At 44.5% G+C, this 13,275-nt stretch overlaps 1 protein-coding gene across 1 annotated transcript; it reads right to left on the reverse strand.

Annotated features, from left to right (window-relative positions):
- Positions 1–344: 344 nt before the first annotated feature.
- On the reverse strand, positions 345–11,990 carry LOC115375557 (indian hedgehog B protein-like). Its single transcript, XM_030075003.1, is given in 4 exon segments — positions 345–1,394; positions 1,396–1,736; positions 6,277–6,538; positions 11,691–11,990. Coding segments are annotated over 4 exon segments (1,260 nt in total). The 3' UTR covers positions 345–1,037.
- Between the last annotated feature and the right edge of the window lie 1,285 nt (positions 11,991–13,275).

Here is a 13,275-nt window from a genome sequence, read left to right on the forward strand (position 1 = left end):
CTTTAAACACACTGCCGTGCTTATGTTGCGCACTTAACGGGTTCCACTCAAATGTTAGGGCTAAATCAGTCTCTCATGATCCCCCGGGCGATACACACACTCCCAAAGCGGATATAAATGATGGAGCGAGTGTGTTTTCATGATGCGGCGTCAGCAAAGGCGCATTTACGCATGAGCGGCACCTGAAGGAGTGCTGCACGCAGGTACATGAAAACTCTCAGTATGCATTTGTGACTTGGTATGAAAAAAAAAAATAAATAATAAAAAAAATAACATCACACACATTCACTCACACGTAAATAATGCAATAATCCAAGCTCATTTCCATAGAATTTAATTTCAAAAATAGATCTTTTAATATTCACCCATAATAACCTCATAAACATTTTTTTCAGATTTCTGTAAACAAATAATACATTATTGCAAAAAACACTTAAATACACACTATAATTCATCCTAAAAATCTTTATATTCAGCTGCGGAGTATTGAACAGTAATGTTACATACAGTATATCTCGTTGGATGACAAATATTATGCATGTCAAAGAAAATTTCAGTTGCTTCAAAGAGAGTTTTTTTTTGCTTTTTTTCTTAAAGCTCATGTATCCTGGGAATGAACACCACGTCCCTGTGAACAGAAGTGTCACAAATGCCATTAATGCGTCCATATTTGTGCAGTTTTGCGTGGTCATTTTCACTCTGTGCTCACTGTCTGTGTCTTATGTTGTGGGAGAGTTGATCTGTGTCAGTCCACATACTCTCTCCTTGTGTTCCAGGCTAAAAACTCCTAAAAAGGGACTCAGGAGGACTCAGACCTTCTCCCATTTCTCAGGGAGGGACACCACCGTCACAGACCTGATCACGGTCCTGGGATATTGGGGATAAAAGTACTTGGGTGTATCCTTGTTGCAGTGTCAGAGGTCCCCTGTGTTAAAAATGTTTGCACACTTTGGAAAAAAGCATCCATCAAATGAAAAATGGGTCACATCTTCTTCCCATTGTACCCGCTTTGCCTCTTTCATCTTCCTCTTCCTGTCTCACGTCCCGGGCTGATCTACGCCCCATGGATGGAAATGTCCCGAGTCCAGCAGTAGCCGCCCCAGCCAGTGTAAGAGCTGCGAGTACCAGTGGAGCCCGTTGCTATGGTGCCCGGTGGTACCGGTCCACCTGTGCATCAGCCTCAGCGGTGCGAAGGCCCAGTGGGCCAGGGTGTGCTGGTCCACCGCTGCGTAGCAGGACACCACCACGCTGTTCACCACCACTGTGCCAAGCTCAGTGAGGGGTGCGTACGCCCCCGTGCCCGCCCCCACACTGACCTGGGTGATCCGGGAGAGCCGCCCCTGGCCGTGCCTCTGTCCCGCTTCACCCTGCGACACCAGCACACACTGTCCCTGGCCGGGCGTCGCTCGCATACACAGTCCTCAGGGTGCTGTGGATGGGTGGCGCCCCCTCCGAACAGTTCCCCTCAGATACAAAAAGCAAGTGGGCGGCTGTGAGCGACAGGCTGGCACCAGCCTCCGTCCCAATGGTGTAGAACAGCTTCCGGGTCACAGGGTCGCGGTCCAGGAAAGCCAGGACTTCGCTGTACACCAGCTCACCATCGCTTCCGCTTCCCGACGAGGCCAGGACGCGATCACCCGGCCGCAGGTCACGCATCAACCTCTGACCCCCATCCTCCAGGGTGACCGAGGCCTCGCCCGGGAAACAACCTCCAGATTTTGCCGCCACTGAGTGCTCTGAAAGCCAGACAGGAGAGACAAACAGAAAAGATAAAAAAAGGATGTCAGTATTCCTAAAGGGCTTGAGTATACAATAAATCTTTCCAACTCCCTTTGGCTAAATATTTACTTCTCTTTTTCCCTACACTGCACATAAAAGAACAAAACCTAGCCGTAAGATAAAAGCTCCTGTTTGCAACCCTGAATAATGTATGTGTGTGTGTGTGTGTGTGTGTGTGTATATGCATGCACGTAGTGTGCATGCTTCTGCGTCCAGGCACTTGAAAGTGACACCTTATAGGTCTGTCTCAAGTCTATCTGGGAATAAATATTTGGGGAAGGTAGGAAAGCCAAGGCCAGGTGATAAGATAAGAAACCTGAAGGAGGAAGGAGCAGAGCAGGAAAGCAGCCAGCAGGTTAATCATCTGACAACTCAAGATTCCTCAAAAAGCCTCTGAACACGTGCTCCACTTCAAAGTACTAAAACACCTCCACATCTCAATTTATAGACTGAGTTTGATGATTTTCAATATTTCAATAATAACGTGACGTATGTTGATGGAGGCTGGGTAATATGCCTGTCGGTGAGGCCAAAATCACAGCATGGCTTTAATAAGAAATGTTAATTTGTGAAATGACAGTGGGTCAACATCTACATAAAATGTGTAGTCACTGATGGAGAATGATAGAGATTTTCCCTCTTTTAAAGTATTTGTGCCACTAATGTTCCTGCTAGAAAACAATTAACTGTTGCTCTTTGGATTTGGTATGAGGGGAGAACATTAAAAACCAAAGAGAGTCTGAGGCTTTGAGATGAGAACAGTTTAAAAACTTTTTTTTTTCTTTTTTACATTCTGCAAAGGTAGCTTCAGCTCAAATGGTCAGAATGTCAGAATAGAGAATTTCAAACCCTCTTTGGTTTTTTGATTTTCTTGAAATTTTCTTGAGTCTTTCCTGTGTTCCCCTGACTACCAACCTCAAACTGTTGCCTTGCCCAACCCCAATCTGCAAAAACTGTGTCACAGGCCACAGCCTTGACCAAATTCAAGAACCATTGTTACTTACTTTCTGTAAATTTCCAGCTGAAACCTGACTCAAACCCCAAGAAATTTTAAGAACCAGCTGAAGCACCCACCATATTCCCACCTGCAGTCCATCATTTGATGAGTTCTTTTTTTGTTTTCTCTGCCATTCCTGGAAAAAGTACCAATTCCTACCAGTAACTGTTTAAAAAAAGTGATTTTGTGACAAACATCTCTAAATATTACCTTTGCCTAACCATTTCCAGGTTTAACCATGGTAAAAATGTTCATCTTGCTCATCTTGCCACCCCAAGTCACTGCTGTAGCTCTTGTGGTCCGGAGGGGTCGAGGTCTGAGGTTCAGTGAAATGTGTTGGGTCATTGTGTTTTGTGCTCCATGATGTGTTTATCCCTGTTTCACCAGACAGTAATGTCCTCTTTTCTCAACTCATGATTACTGATTGAGCCCTCTATTTCCCCCTCCTCAGTCCAGTCCTGCATCTACATACATGGGTCCTGGTGGTGTGCTGCCCCCTAGTGGTTGATTCCTCTCGTGTACTACAGTCCAGCAGCCCCCTTTAAGTGCCTATGAGGGATTTGGGGGATTTGTTGGTGGGGAGGCCGATCATGCCACCAGCATGTCTGTATACAGCTCACAGATTTCCTCAGTTGCTTGGATTTCTCTTCCCAACGATTTCTGGGTCATCGAGACTGTTTCTTTGCCTTGTATCGGGGGGGATTTCTAAAAATAAAAAAGTCCAAAAAATAAAATACCAACTTGACCGGTTGCCCTTCTGATCAAGTCAAGGACTGGGCACTCGCGACCCGATCTGGGAGGGAAGAAGAGAGAAGAAGAAAAAGGAGGGGAAAGAAGGGATGTCGTAGGAAAAGAAGAGAGAAAGAAGGGGAAAAGAAAAGGAAAATCTCAGTTACCACTCAGTGTAAAATGGAAGGTGTTTTTTCTTTTTTCAGGGAAGGGGCTTACTACTTCTGATCCATTCTTACAAAGATGTAGGATTTTCAACACATCTGAAGGTCCAGTTACTTTTCAGGTTGCTAACTCCACATACTGCCATAATATGTTATGTTGAAAGGTAATGCAAATGTGCGATGTCCCATCCAATTTTCCTTTTAAGTCAGCAGGTATGTGGAGTTTGTGCGGATATTTATTGCAACCAAACACTACACCAGCTAGTTTAACACACCTTCACACACAGGAAGCCAACTAATCAGTGAAAGAAGATGCTGTACTGTTTGTTTGGAAGGAAAACCTGCAGACTTTTGGCACAGGATTGGACACCGTTGGTTTAGAGCTGTGGTGTCCAGGTTTCCAGGTGTCCGGTGTCCTGGGTTTGCAGGTTTTTCCTCCAACCAAACACGACACCCGCTCATTCGATTGAGTATCTGCTCCCTAGTTTAGCTGAAGATGTGCTAACCAGTGAAACCACGTGGTACTGAGTTTGGTTGGAAGGGAAACCATACTTTTGGCCGAATGTGGCACACAGTTGGAGGGAACACTGGTCCCAATCTAGACACACTGAGATGCTGAAAACTAAAGGGTCAGTCTAAAGTGTGCAGCTAATTGACCTTATTCAAAGCAGCCATTCTGAATATTCTGGGTGGGAAACTACAAAGAAGAACACATACAGCCCAGCTACCTCTTAGGTCTCAATACAGACATTTATCATTTCACACATTTCTTACTGAAAAACCATGAAAAACAAATGGATCTTAAGAATCCAGAGGGATGCATATTCATCCCTCAAAGCGCATTCAAGATCAAATTTTTATTTATTTATTGTTATTATCTATTGTTTTTATTTGGAGGGAGCAAAGGATTTAGGGAACATTGAGCTGTTTTCAGTTTGAAAAAATTACACTGAGGGAACATAGGCCCCCACTTTGGCCATTGTTCAAGGAGGGGCTGCTGTTCCCAAGTTAGATCATTTCATGACTTATGAAATAGCTCTATTTTTATATAGAGTTTCCCACCCCAAGTGGAAATGGCTGCTGTGTGAATAAGGTCAGTATTTCTCATCAAAGAAAGAATGACCATAATTTGCTCATTTTACTATTTCTAAAAAACTGAGGTGGCTATTTAAAGTAGCGATAAGCTTGCCTCTGTGTGAGAAAAACAAGGAGCCCTAGGATGTGAGCTCTGATGCAGAATCATGTAAGCAACACCTAGGGCGGACCTGACCTGGGGAACATGGGGTGAGTGGCAGATGAGATAGATGGAGGGGAAGTCGTAAGAGTTAGCAGGTGCTCACAAAGTTTCAAGCAAGAGGAGTTAGGGCTCAGAGTGAGAAATGAGGAGACAGAGTGAAATATTGAGTGAAAAATGTTAGGAAAGGGCAGGGGAAGCGGTTGCAACCCAAAGCTGCTGCTGCTGAATTCCTCCTGGTTGTGAACACGAAATAGAAAAGCGTCCTCATGGTGGAAAAGTCTTCATTCATTTGCACAGAATGAATTCAGTGTTGTTTTGAATGACAAGCCATTTATATTATAGCTTAAAGGTGCACTGCGTCAAAAAAAAAAATAAAGCTGGTTTATGATGACAATAATGTCGCTTACAAGGGTGCAAAAATTCATTTAATTTTTGAAATATTGTATAAACTAAAGCAGTGATTCTCCATCCTGGCCCAAAGTCGTACTGCCTTTCTAGCCTTCCAGATAGTGAACTGCAATAAATTGTATTCATCTTGCATCCCAGTTATAAATTAGTCCCTGATTAGACAGCTAGAATAAAAACCACTGATCTCTGTGTCCTAATTAAGGACCAGGTCTGAGAACCACTAATATAGAGGGCACTTAATCCATGGAGTGTTAAATATATGGATTAAATGTCAGTCTTGATGAATACTGTTGGGGACAATGTAGTTTTTAACTTAGTAAGTACAGTGACAAGGAGTTTTTAAGGATTCAGATTGAAGCAAACCATTGTGAATGGATACCCACTGGACTAAAAAGCGTGGAGAAAATCTCTTGTGGAGAATCAATTATGCCAGAAGTTGGGGTAAACCAGAGTTCAGACGGATTATGAGTGAATGAAGGCCGGCTGGGTGAGGGGTGAGGGGTTTTCTGCGTTAGTGGCAGTTAATGGAAAACAAAACACCCATGCACCGCACTCTCACTAAAACCCGTGTTCACTGGTTCTCCTCCACACCCCGTCCTCTCCCTCCCCTCTTCTCCCTTCTGCTTGTACTGGAAGTCTGTCCTCAGTTCCTCAGTTCTCTCTTTTCAAATTCCTCTCAGGACACAGAAACATGTAGAAAAAAATGAACATCTAAACTTTCTCTAGAGTGTTTGGAGATGGAGGAGGTGAAGAGAGAGGATGCGATGAAGCTAGAGATCACTTTTTTAACTCTTCAATGACTTTGCTGAATGTTTCAATAGCAATAAACTGATCTACAGGTTCCTTTCTACATTTTGAGCACTTAAAAATGCCCCGATTAATAATTTTCTCCAACTTGCAGATAACATCTTCTACACAGAACTTCATTTATTTGACTTAACTTCTTTCATCTAGACTCTCACCTGACTTGACGCTGCAGTGGACGTGAGCCTTGGATTCATAGTAGACCCAGTCGAAGCCGGCCTCCACTGCCAGACGTGCCAGCATGGCGTACTTGTTCCTGTCCCGGTCTGAGGTGGTGATGTCCACCGCCCGGCCCTCGTAGTGCAGCGACTCCTCTGAGTGATGGCCATCCTCATCCCAGCCCTCTGTGACCCGCAGCCGGACCCCGGGCCACAGGTTCATCACCGAGATGGCCAGAGAGTTCAGCTTGTCTTTGCAGCGCTGCAGCAGAGGAGACAGGCGACAGGTGAGCGTTAGCTGTCTAGCAGTGAAAAGCAAACTTTAAAAGGTTCTTTTTAAAACATTTGATCTTTTTAAAAGATCTTGAACATCAGGTCAGGAAATCCAGGGAAGTGGTGAAGGAATTGTTCTTGGAACGTCTGCACATTGACGGTTTCTCACCAAGAGAGGTCAATTAGAAACTGTGCAAATGCTGCATTCACATCTTACTGGATTTACTGTAAGTACAAGCTGCCCACTGTGAAAAAACACTCATAATCAGCTCTACTTATGATAAACATGTGACATCTGCAGCATGGATGGCGTTCCAATGATTTAAACATTTAAACATTTCTTCTGTTTCTTTTGATATGAGACGAACATGGCACAAGAAGAGAGTTTCAGAGTGGATAACTTAGAATTTACTGTTCAGTCGTCTGCAGATTTTTTTTTAAATGAAACTTCTCCCGTCCCTATAAAACTCAAGGTTCAGTAGTACAAGGGAAAATTCCATCAGATCCTGTGTATTGGTAAAGTCCACATCTTCCTTTGTAGGCTGGCAACTTTTCAAGATCAGTACTCTTCATGGCTTTCTCTAGGACACATCACCTGTACTGATTAGGGTTGGGCCAAAATATTAGTTTGACATTATATCAGGCCCAATACGATGGAAGTGATGAGCCTCAGCGCCAGGCCGAAACCTGACAAAAATGAGCTGCTAATTTCAGTGTAGAGTTTCAGTGTCTTATGGTGGTATAAGTGAAGTGTCAGAGGTTCTTAAACCCTGACAAGGAAAAAAAATCAAGGGGAAAACAGTTGTTTTTGACTTGAAATTCATTGAAAATATACATATAGACTAGTGGCACAAAATAACAGTGATCAACTTCAATCCAAAAACATAAATACAGGCTTTAAAAACCCACTTCTCACATTTTGTCATTCCACTGGATTGTGAGAGCAATATTTTCCCAGGCACATATTATACCTGAGAATTCCTGAATTTAAACCTTAAAGGAAAGATGGCATTTTCAGTACAGTATTAAAGTATTTCTAAATACAATTTCAGTTATGCTTGAAATACTGTATAAATGGATATTAACTAAGAATGCCTTGAATGTCAGTTATTTAAAAGACTAGATTACATAGAAAAGATTAAGATACCCATGAATAGTACTTTCATTTTATAAAGCCGTTTGTTGTCAGTCTTGATCAAGTCTTGTTCAGGAGTATGGTTTGCGTTCAGGGCCAATGTAAGGTAAAACTCAGGACATATGAAGGGTTTTGTGTTTCGTAATGGATCCCCCAAACCTCTGTGCTCCTTACTATTGTTTTCTTTAGTTTTGTTGATCTAGGAATTTGAGCTTATCCTGCTGCTCAGCTGCCCAAAACATAAAATGTAGCAGAACCAGTGAGGCCTGGTTCTGCTACACAACCAGTGATCTCAGGTCTTCACTTTGTTTTTACCTTGTGTGACTTGATAAACAGCCTAAGTCCTTCACAAAGACCCATTTTGCCTCTTGGACGGTGCACCCATCCTCTTCACCAAACCCCGATACCCCTCTCCCCCTTGTCTGTGGCTTTAGCCTTCCCACAATGCACCCCTGCTGTCCCAGCTACCCCTAATGTTTGCTCTCTGTGGTGAGCGAATGGAGCCGTGAGGCTATGTTAGGGATGGCGGAGGGACGGATTGAGGAGAGGAGGGGTGGAGGGGTGAGGTTATAGGGTGGTTGGGTGGTTGGGAGGTGGGGTTGGGGGGTTGCTATATGAACAAGAGGTCCTAAGCGTCCCTCCAAACCTGGGGTCTGGTGAGAGTGAGCAAACAGAGGGTGAGAGGGCCCATTGAGGACCCTGAGGACGCCCCTTCGCCTCTCTCAACTCACTCTTTCTCTCCCTCACTTGAATAAATTCACCCATCTGACCCCTATATCCATCATTCTTCACTGTCCCCTCCACAGAGGCGGGGTTTGCGGCCCTCTGTCCGGCTGTCCGTCAAACGCGTCATCTCAGGCGGTTTTGGTTTTGACCAAACTTAGAAGGATGACGCATTTTGTGTTCTGGCATTTACCAAAATTGTGCTGATTGACCTATCATTAAAGGTCAAAACTCGACACTCAGACGCGGTATTTTAAACATCACAGGTCCATTTTTAACAACTTGGAAGGATGGCAGATTCTGGGCAGTGTGCTCTGGCATTTTTGAGAACATCTGTCATATTTTTCTGAACAAAATGCTGGCAAAATGTTCATTAATTGGCCTGATGAGGGCACTATAATTAAAGGGCAACATCTGACTTTAAAGGGCTGAACGCACTACACTTTTAGTCTTGCTGAAGTGAAACTTACTATCTTAAATCACACTGATTAGCCTGATAGGAGTATTACAGTTAAAGGTCAGAATTTAAAGCTTTTTGAAAGGCTGTAACTGCTACACCATCAGTCTGATATTGATGAAACCTGGAGCTTTAATGCATCTTAATTGTTCCAAACTGTGCCTGCATCATTCATGTTTAACTGCTGTAATACGTGACACCTCTGTGCATTTCAGCTGAATGGCAGCTCCAGTGATTCATTTAATAACTTTGCAGTCCCTGTTAAATCAAGGTAATGGGACATCTTGTCATCTCTTTAAAGGGACTGCACTGTTCTCCTGCAGGCCGCTGCTGCATTCAAGGCTGTGAAAGCGTTTCAGTGATGCAGCGGCTTATGAATCTCAGTCTATTAGAGTGAATTAAAACCTATAAATGTCTTTTTCCATGTTGGCTCTCCGGCCTGTGATAAGAATAGCTCACGGCTTAGTGGCCATAGATGCCTTTTCACGGTGTCGTGTGGATTTTAACGTCTTACTTTTTTTCCTCTGCGGTCAGAGCAACGAGCTGGAGTTCATAAATCAGACGATGGATTTTGTTGGTTTTCCTTTCAAGGTATACAGATCGACGGGGGTTTCTGTAGGAGCGGTTTTAGCACTAAACCACGGGCTGCACAAACATTGGACGCATAGGCTGACAACATGCGCCTATGCACACTTATGCGCTGCAAAAAATGCCCGTCTGACCGGGTCATTCACTCTGATATTGAGTGTTAACAGCAATCACTCTCATATGGAGTCTCGGTGACTTACTTCCCATTTGGAAAATGGAAATATCTGACTGTCGAGTGAGATAAATCCACTTGTTTTAGGTGCAAATGAAAACGTTTGAAATATTTTCTTGAATCAAGTGCCATTATCTACACTTGCGAAGTCATCTGCCGTATGTTAAGATTTTGTCACGTTTGCAATAATTCCGTCAATATGAGAGACTAATTTGGAAATAAGTGAAATTATCTCAACCTTTTTGCTTTGAGAAAAAAATAAGATTTTACAACCAACCACCAGAGCAAGTACCTTGATAAGACGCGCACTTTTTGCAGCGCGGTTTGCCCCTGAACAGTCGCGTCTGTATGCACGGAGCGCCCAGGAAAAACTCACCACTGGATAAAAAATAAAGAGGCGAAGAAAAAAAGTGTATAATTAAGGCTTCAACACAAGTGAAGTGAACTATTTTTGCACATGTGCGCTGCAAAAACAAACAAAAAAGTAACACGAAATAGTAAAAGACAAACAGGAGGCTGTCTTCTGCGGCTTGGAGCCCATAAATTGTGTGCAGGTCTGCGTTGACGTGCAGCGCCGCGGTGCGCACTGCAAGAAATGTCCGTCTGAGCAAGTCATTTAGCCGCATATCCTGAATTACACACTTATTTTGCTTGAAAATAAATGAGAAAAACTGCAGTTTCGGGGGAATTAATCATTATGTTTCCAATGCAACTGAGCTTGTTGTATGGATTTTTAGGAAAGAGGTGGAGACAGAAATAACGCACAAGATGTCGCTTGATTGTGAGGGGAAAATACTTAAAAGCAGTTGATTTGCATTGAAAACAAATTAAATTGTCTCTGATATTTTGCATTTTATATCAGTTTTTTAAAAGCATACAGCAACCAGCTTCACATTAATCCGCAGATGAAGTGTTGGTGCGGATATTTCTTGCAGTGCGCGCAGCGAGGTGACAGCTACAGCCGGGAGTGCGCACTTTCATTCACCACGTGGGTCTGCGAACATAAACGCTGCTGCTTTGAGAGGAAGCCCGCGGTCACCAGAACCAGATATAAATACTTTATTCCTGGGGAAATTGGGAGTCAAATAAATTCCACGCCGAGCCACATCAATGGCGGTGTCGTAAAAAATTTTGACAGTCCAAAAGGCAACTGTTAACTCTGGCCAGTCGGGCTAAAAACGAAATGGTAAACATCACTACAGGCTTGACCCAGGCTCTAACCAAATACGACTATTGACTGTTTTTCCACAAAAATGATGTAAAACAGAGGACATAGTGTTTTAATTAAGAGCAACCACTTTTCCATACATTTTTAGACGGGGTTGCCCTCTTTTACGCACGGGTTGTCCACAGTGAACTCTGAGACTCTTGGAAGGCAAACGGCTGCTCGCTGGTTCAGACACTTAACCTGCACAGTCCATCTGAACTGCAGGGACACACGTAACCTGGAGTCAAGAAAGTGGAGCTTTGAATTGACTTGAGAATGAGTTGTGCAAATAAGCAGCTTTGTAATCAGTGCAGGATTTCCAGTACAGTACCGGCACTGCAAAAAATATCCATCCCAGCAAGTGTGTCAAGCAAAAGATAAGTCTACAAATCTTTTTTTTTTTTTTTTTTACATTAAAGTAAGTAAAAAATCTGTCAAAGGAGGTGTGCCAACTCAATTGGTTCCCAGTCAAAGTGACTTTTAATAGCCTATGTAATTAAATTTTCTTTAAAAGTGGAGTTCTCTGTGTTTTACCTTGTTAGTGACACTTGTTTGTTGAAATCCCCTTTTACAAGTGAAACTACATGGCAAACGAATTTTTTTCACCCCCTTGTGACAGTATTTTTTTTTATTTCATTTATAAGAAATTCAATTTTAACAGAATCCGAGTCTACGTGACTTGCCAAGATGGGTGTTTTTTGCAGTGAGGAAACTTAAGTCAACAGCAGTTGCGGAAAAAAGATAACACTGTCCACGCGTTTAAAGACTGGGCAAAGTGCACCCAGCAGTGCACCGAAACACCCCGCTCAGAGGCTGTTTTCAGTGGCTAAATGGCACTTCGGCAGCCGGGCTTCTTTACCTGTGTCATCATGCGATCTGCACCTGTGTTCTCTTCATCTTTGAAGATGATGTCGGGGTTGTAGTTCGGTGTGAGCTCCTTGAAGCGCTCAGAGTTCCGGGTTATTTTCCCTTCGTATCTCCCGCTGGCCCCTAAAGTTTTCTCGGCGACGTTGGGGCTGAACTGCTTGTAGGCGAGCGGCGCAAGCTTCCTCGGTGACCTCCTTTTGCCATACCCTCTACCGGGTCCGCAGCCCTCACTGACCGGCGACAGGAGAAAGGCGCACCCGGCGAGGCACGTCACCAGCGTCGGGAGCAGCATTCCACCCCGGAGCCGGCGTGCAACCCCCCGGCGGGTGGCCAAAATGTCACCGCTATATTTCTTTTGATGTGTGCCCCCTTCCCCACTCCTCTTGTCTTCTCCCTCAAAACTTCAGAGCGAGAGGAAGGGAGCAGGGCTCATCCACGAGTCCCCAAAAGTCGCCATTCCCGGCGCGTAAAAGGGGCCTGTGCGCCGCTGGAGACGTGTTGGAAAGCTCTCAACCTGTCCTCTCAGTTGCTGACACTCTCCTATCCCAAGTCCATGCGGAGGCAGGGGCATAAATAGGCGAAGTCAGTTTATCTTGGCAGGCAGGTTCAAAGCTGTCTCTCTGTCTAAGCTGTGAGAAACGGGCTACAGACAGACACACAGGCGCACAGTGCGTAGGCTGGCTGCGCCTTTTGGGCACGGCGGTCAAAGGGTGTCCCCGCAGCGGTTTCTGCCTCTCGGGTTTGTTCTCAATGCGTCCCTGTGGCGCAAGGCTGTTGGCAGAAATGGAAATGGAAGAGATCCTACTACAGTACAGATGAGGTGCCGCGGAGGAGAAGAAGACCGCGCCCTGCTGGACCTGCCCTCTGGTCCCAGCCTACCGCCACCTCTCCTCCCATCGGAGTGGCACAAGCCCCGCGTCTTCCTTCATCTCTGCCCTCATCTGCTCACCGCCAGCCGCCCCGCTACGCTGCAGCAGGCCGGCCAAAAGCACAAACAACGGCCCGCTTCACTGTCCGGCCTGGCGCACACACACTCACAAGCACTCTCACTGTCCTTTGGACCCTTGTCTTCAAGTCACAATAAAAGACGCATGAGCAAGAATTTATGCAGGTGCGTGCCTTAAGACAGAGCTTCCCAAAGCCTTTCGCGCCAAGCCCCCCCAAGACCCCTCACATACGTCTAAAACACAGACAAGAGGTTTTTGTTGAAAGATATGACTATATGACTTTTCCTCATAAAGTTTCCTGTAGTAAGTAGATGAGTCAGGTTGACTTTTCCTCAACCTGACTCATCTACTTACTACACTTACTACACTTACTTCAGACAGTGATTTTCCACATTTCCTCGAATCCCAGTGAACACTTAAAGAATGAGTGTAAGACAAACAAAGTGACAGAATGTGATTGAAAGCACTCACTGCAGTAATATCTTGTGAATTGAATAGCTCTCTAAGGACCCCCTGGGGACCTTCTCAAGCATCCCTAGTGGTCCTCAATTATCTCTAAACTGGAAAAACTGCTGCTGGGAATATCTGGACCTGACGTCACCAGATCTGCGATTGGCCAGTTAAATAGTC

Source organism: Myripristis murdjan, chromosome 2, assembly GCF_902150065.1.
Source record: "Myripristis murdjan chromosome 2, fMyrMur1.1, whole genome shotgun sequence".
Taxonomy (NCBI): Eukaryota; Metazoa; Chordata; class Actinopteri; order Holocentriformes; family Holocentridae; genus Myripristis; species Myripristis murdjan.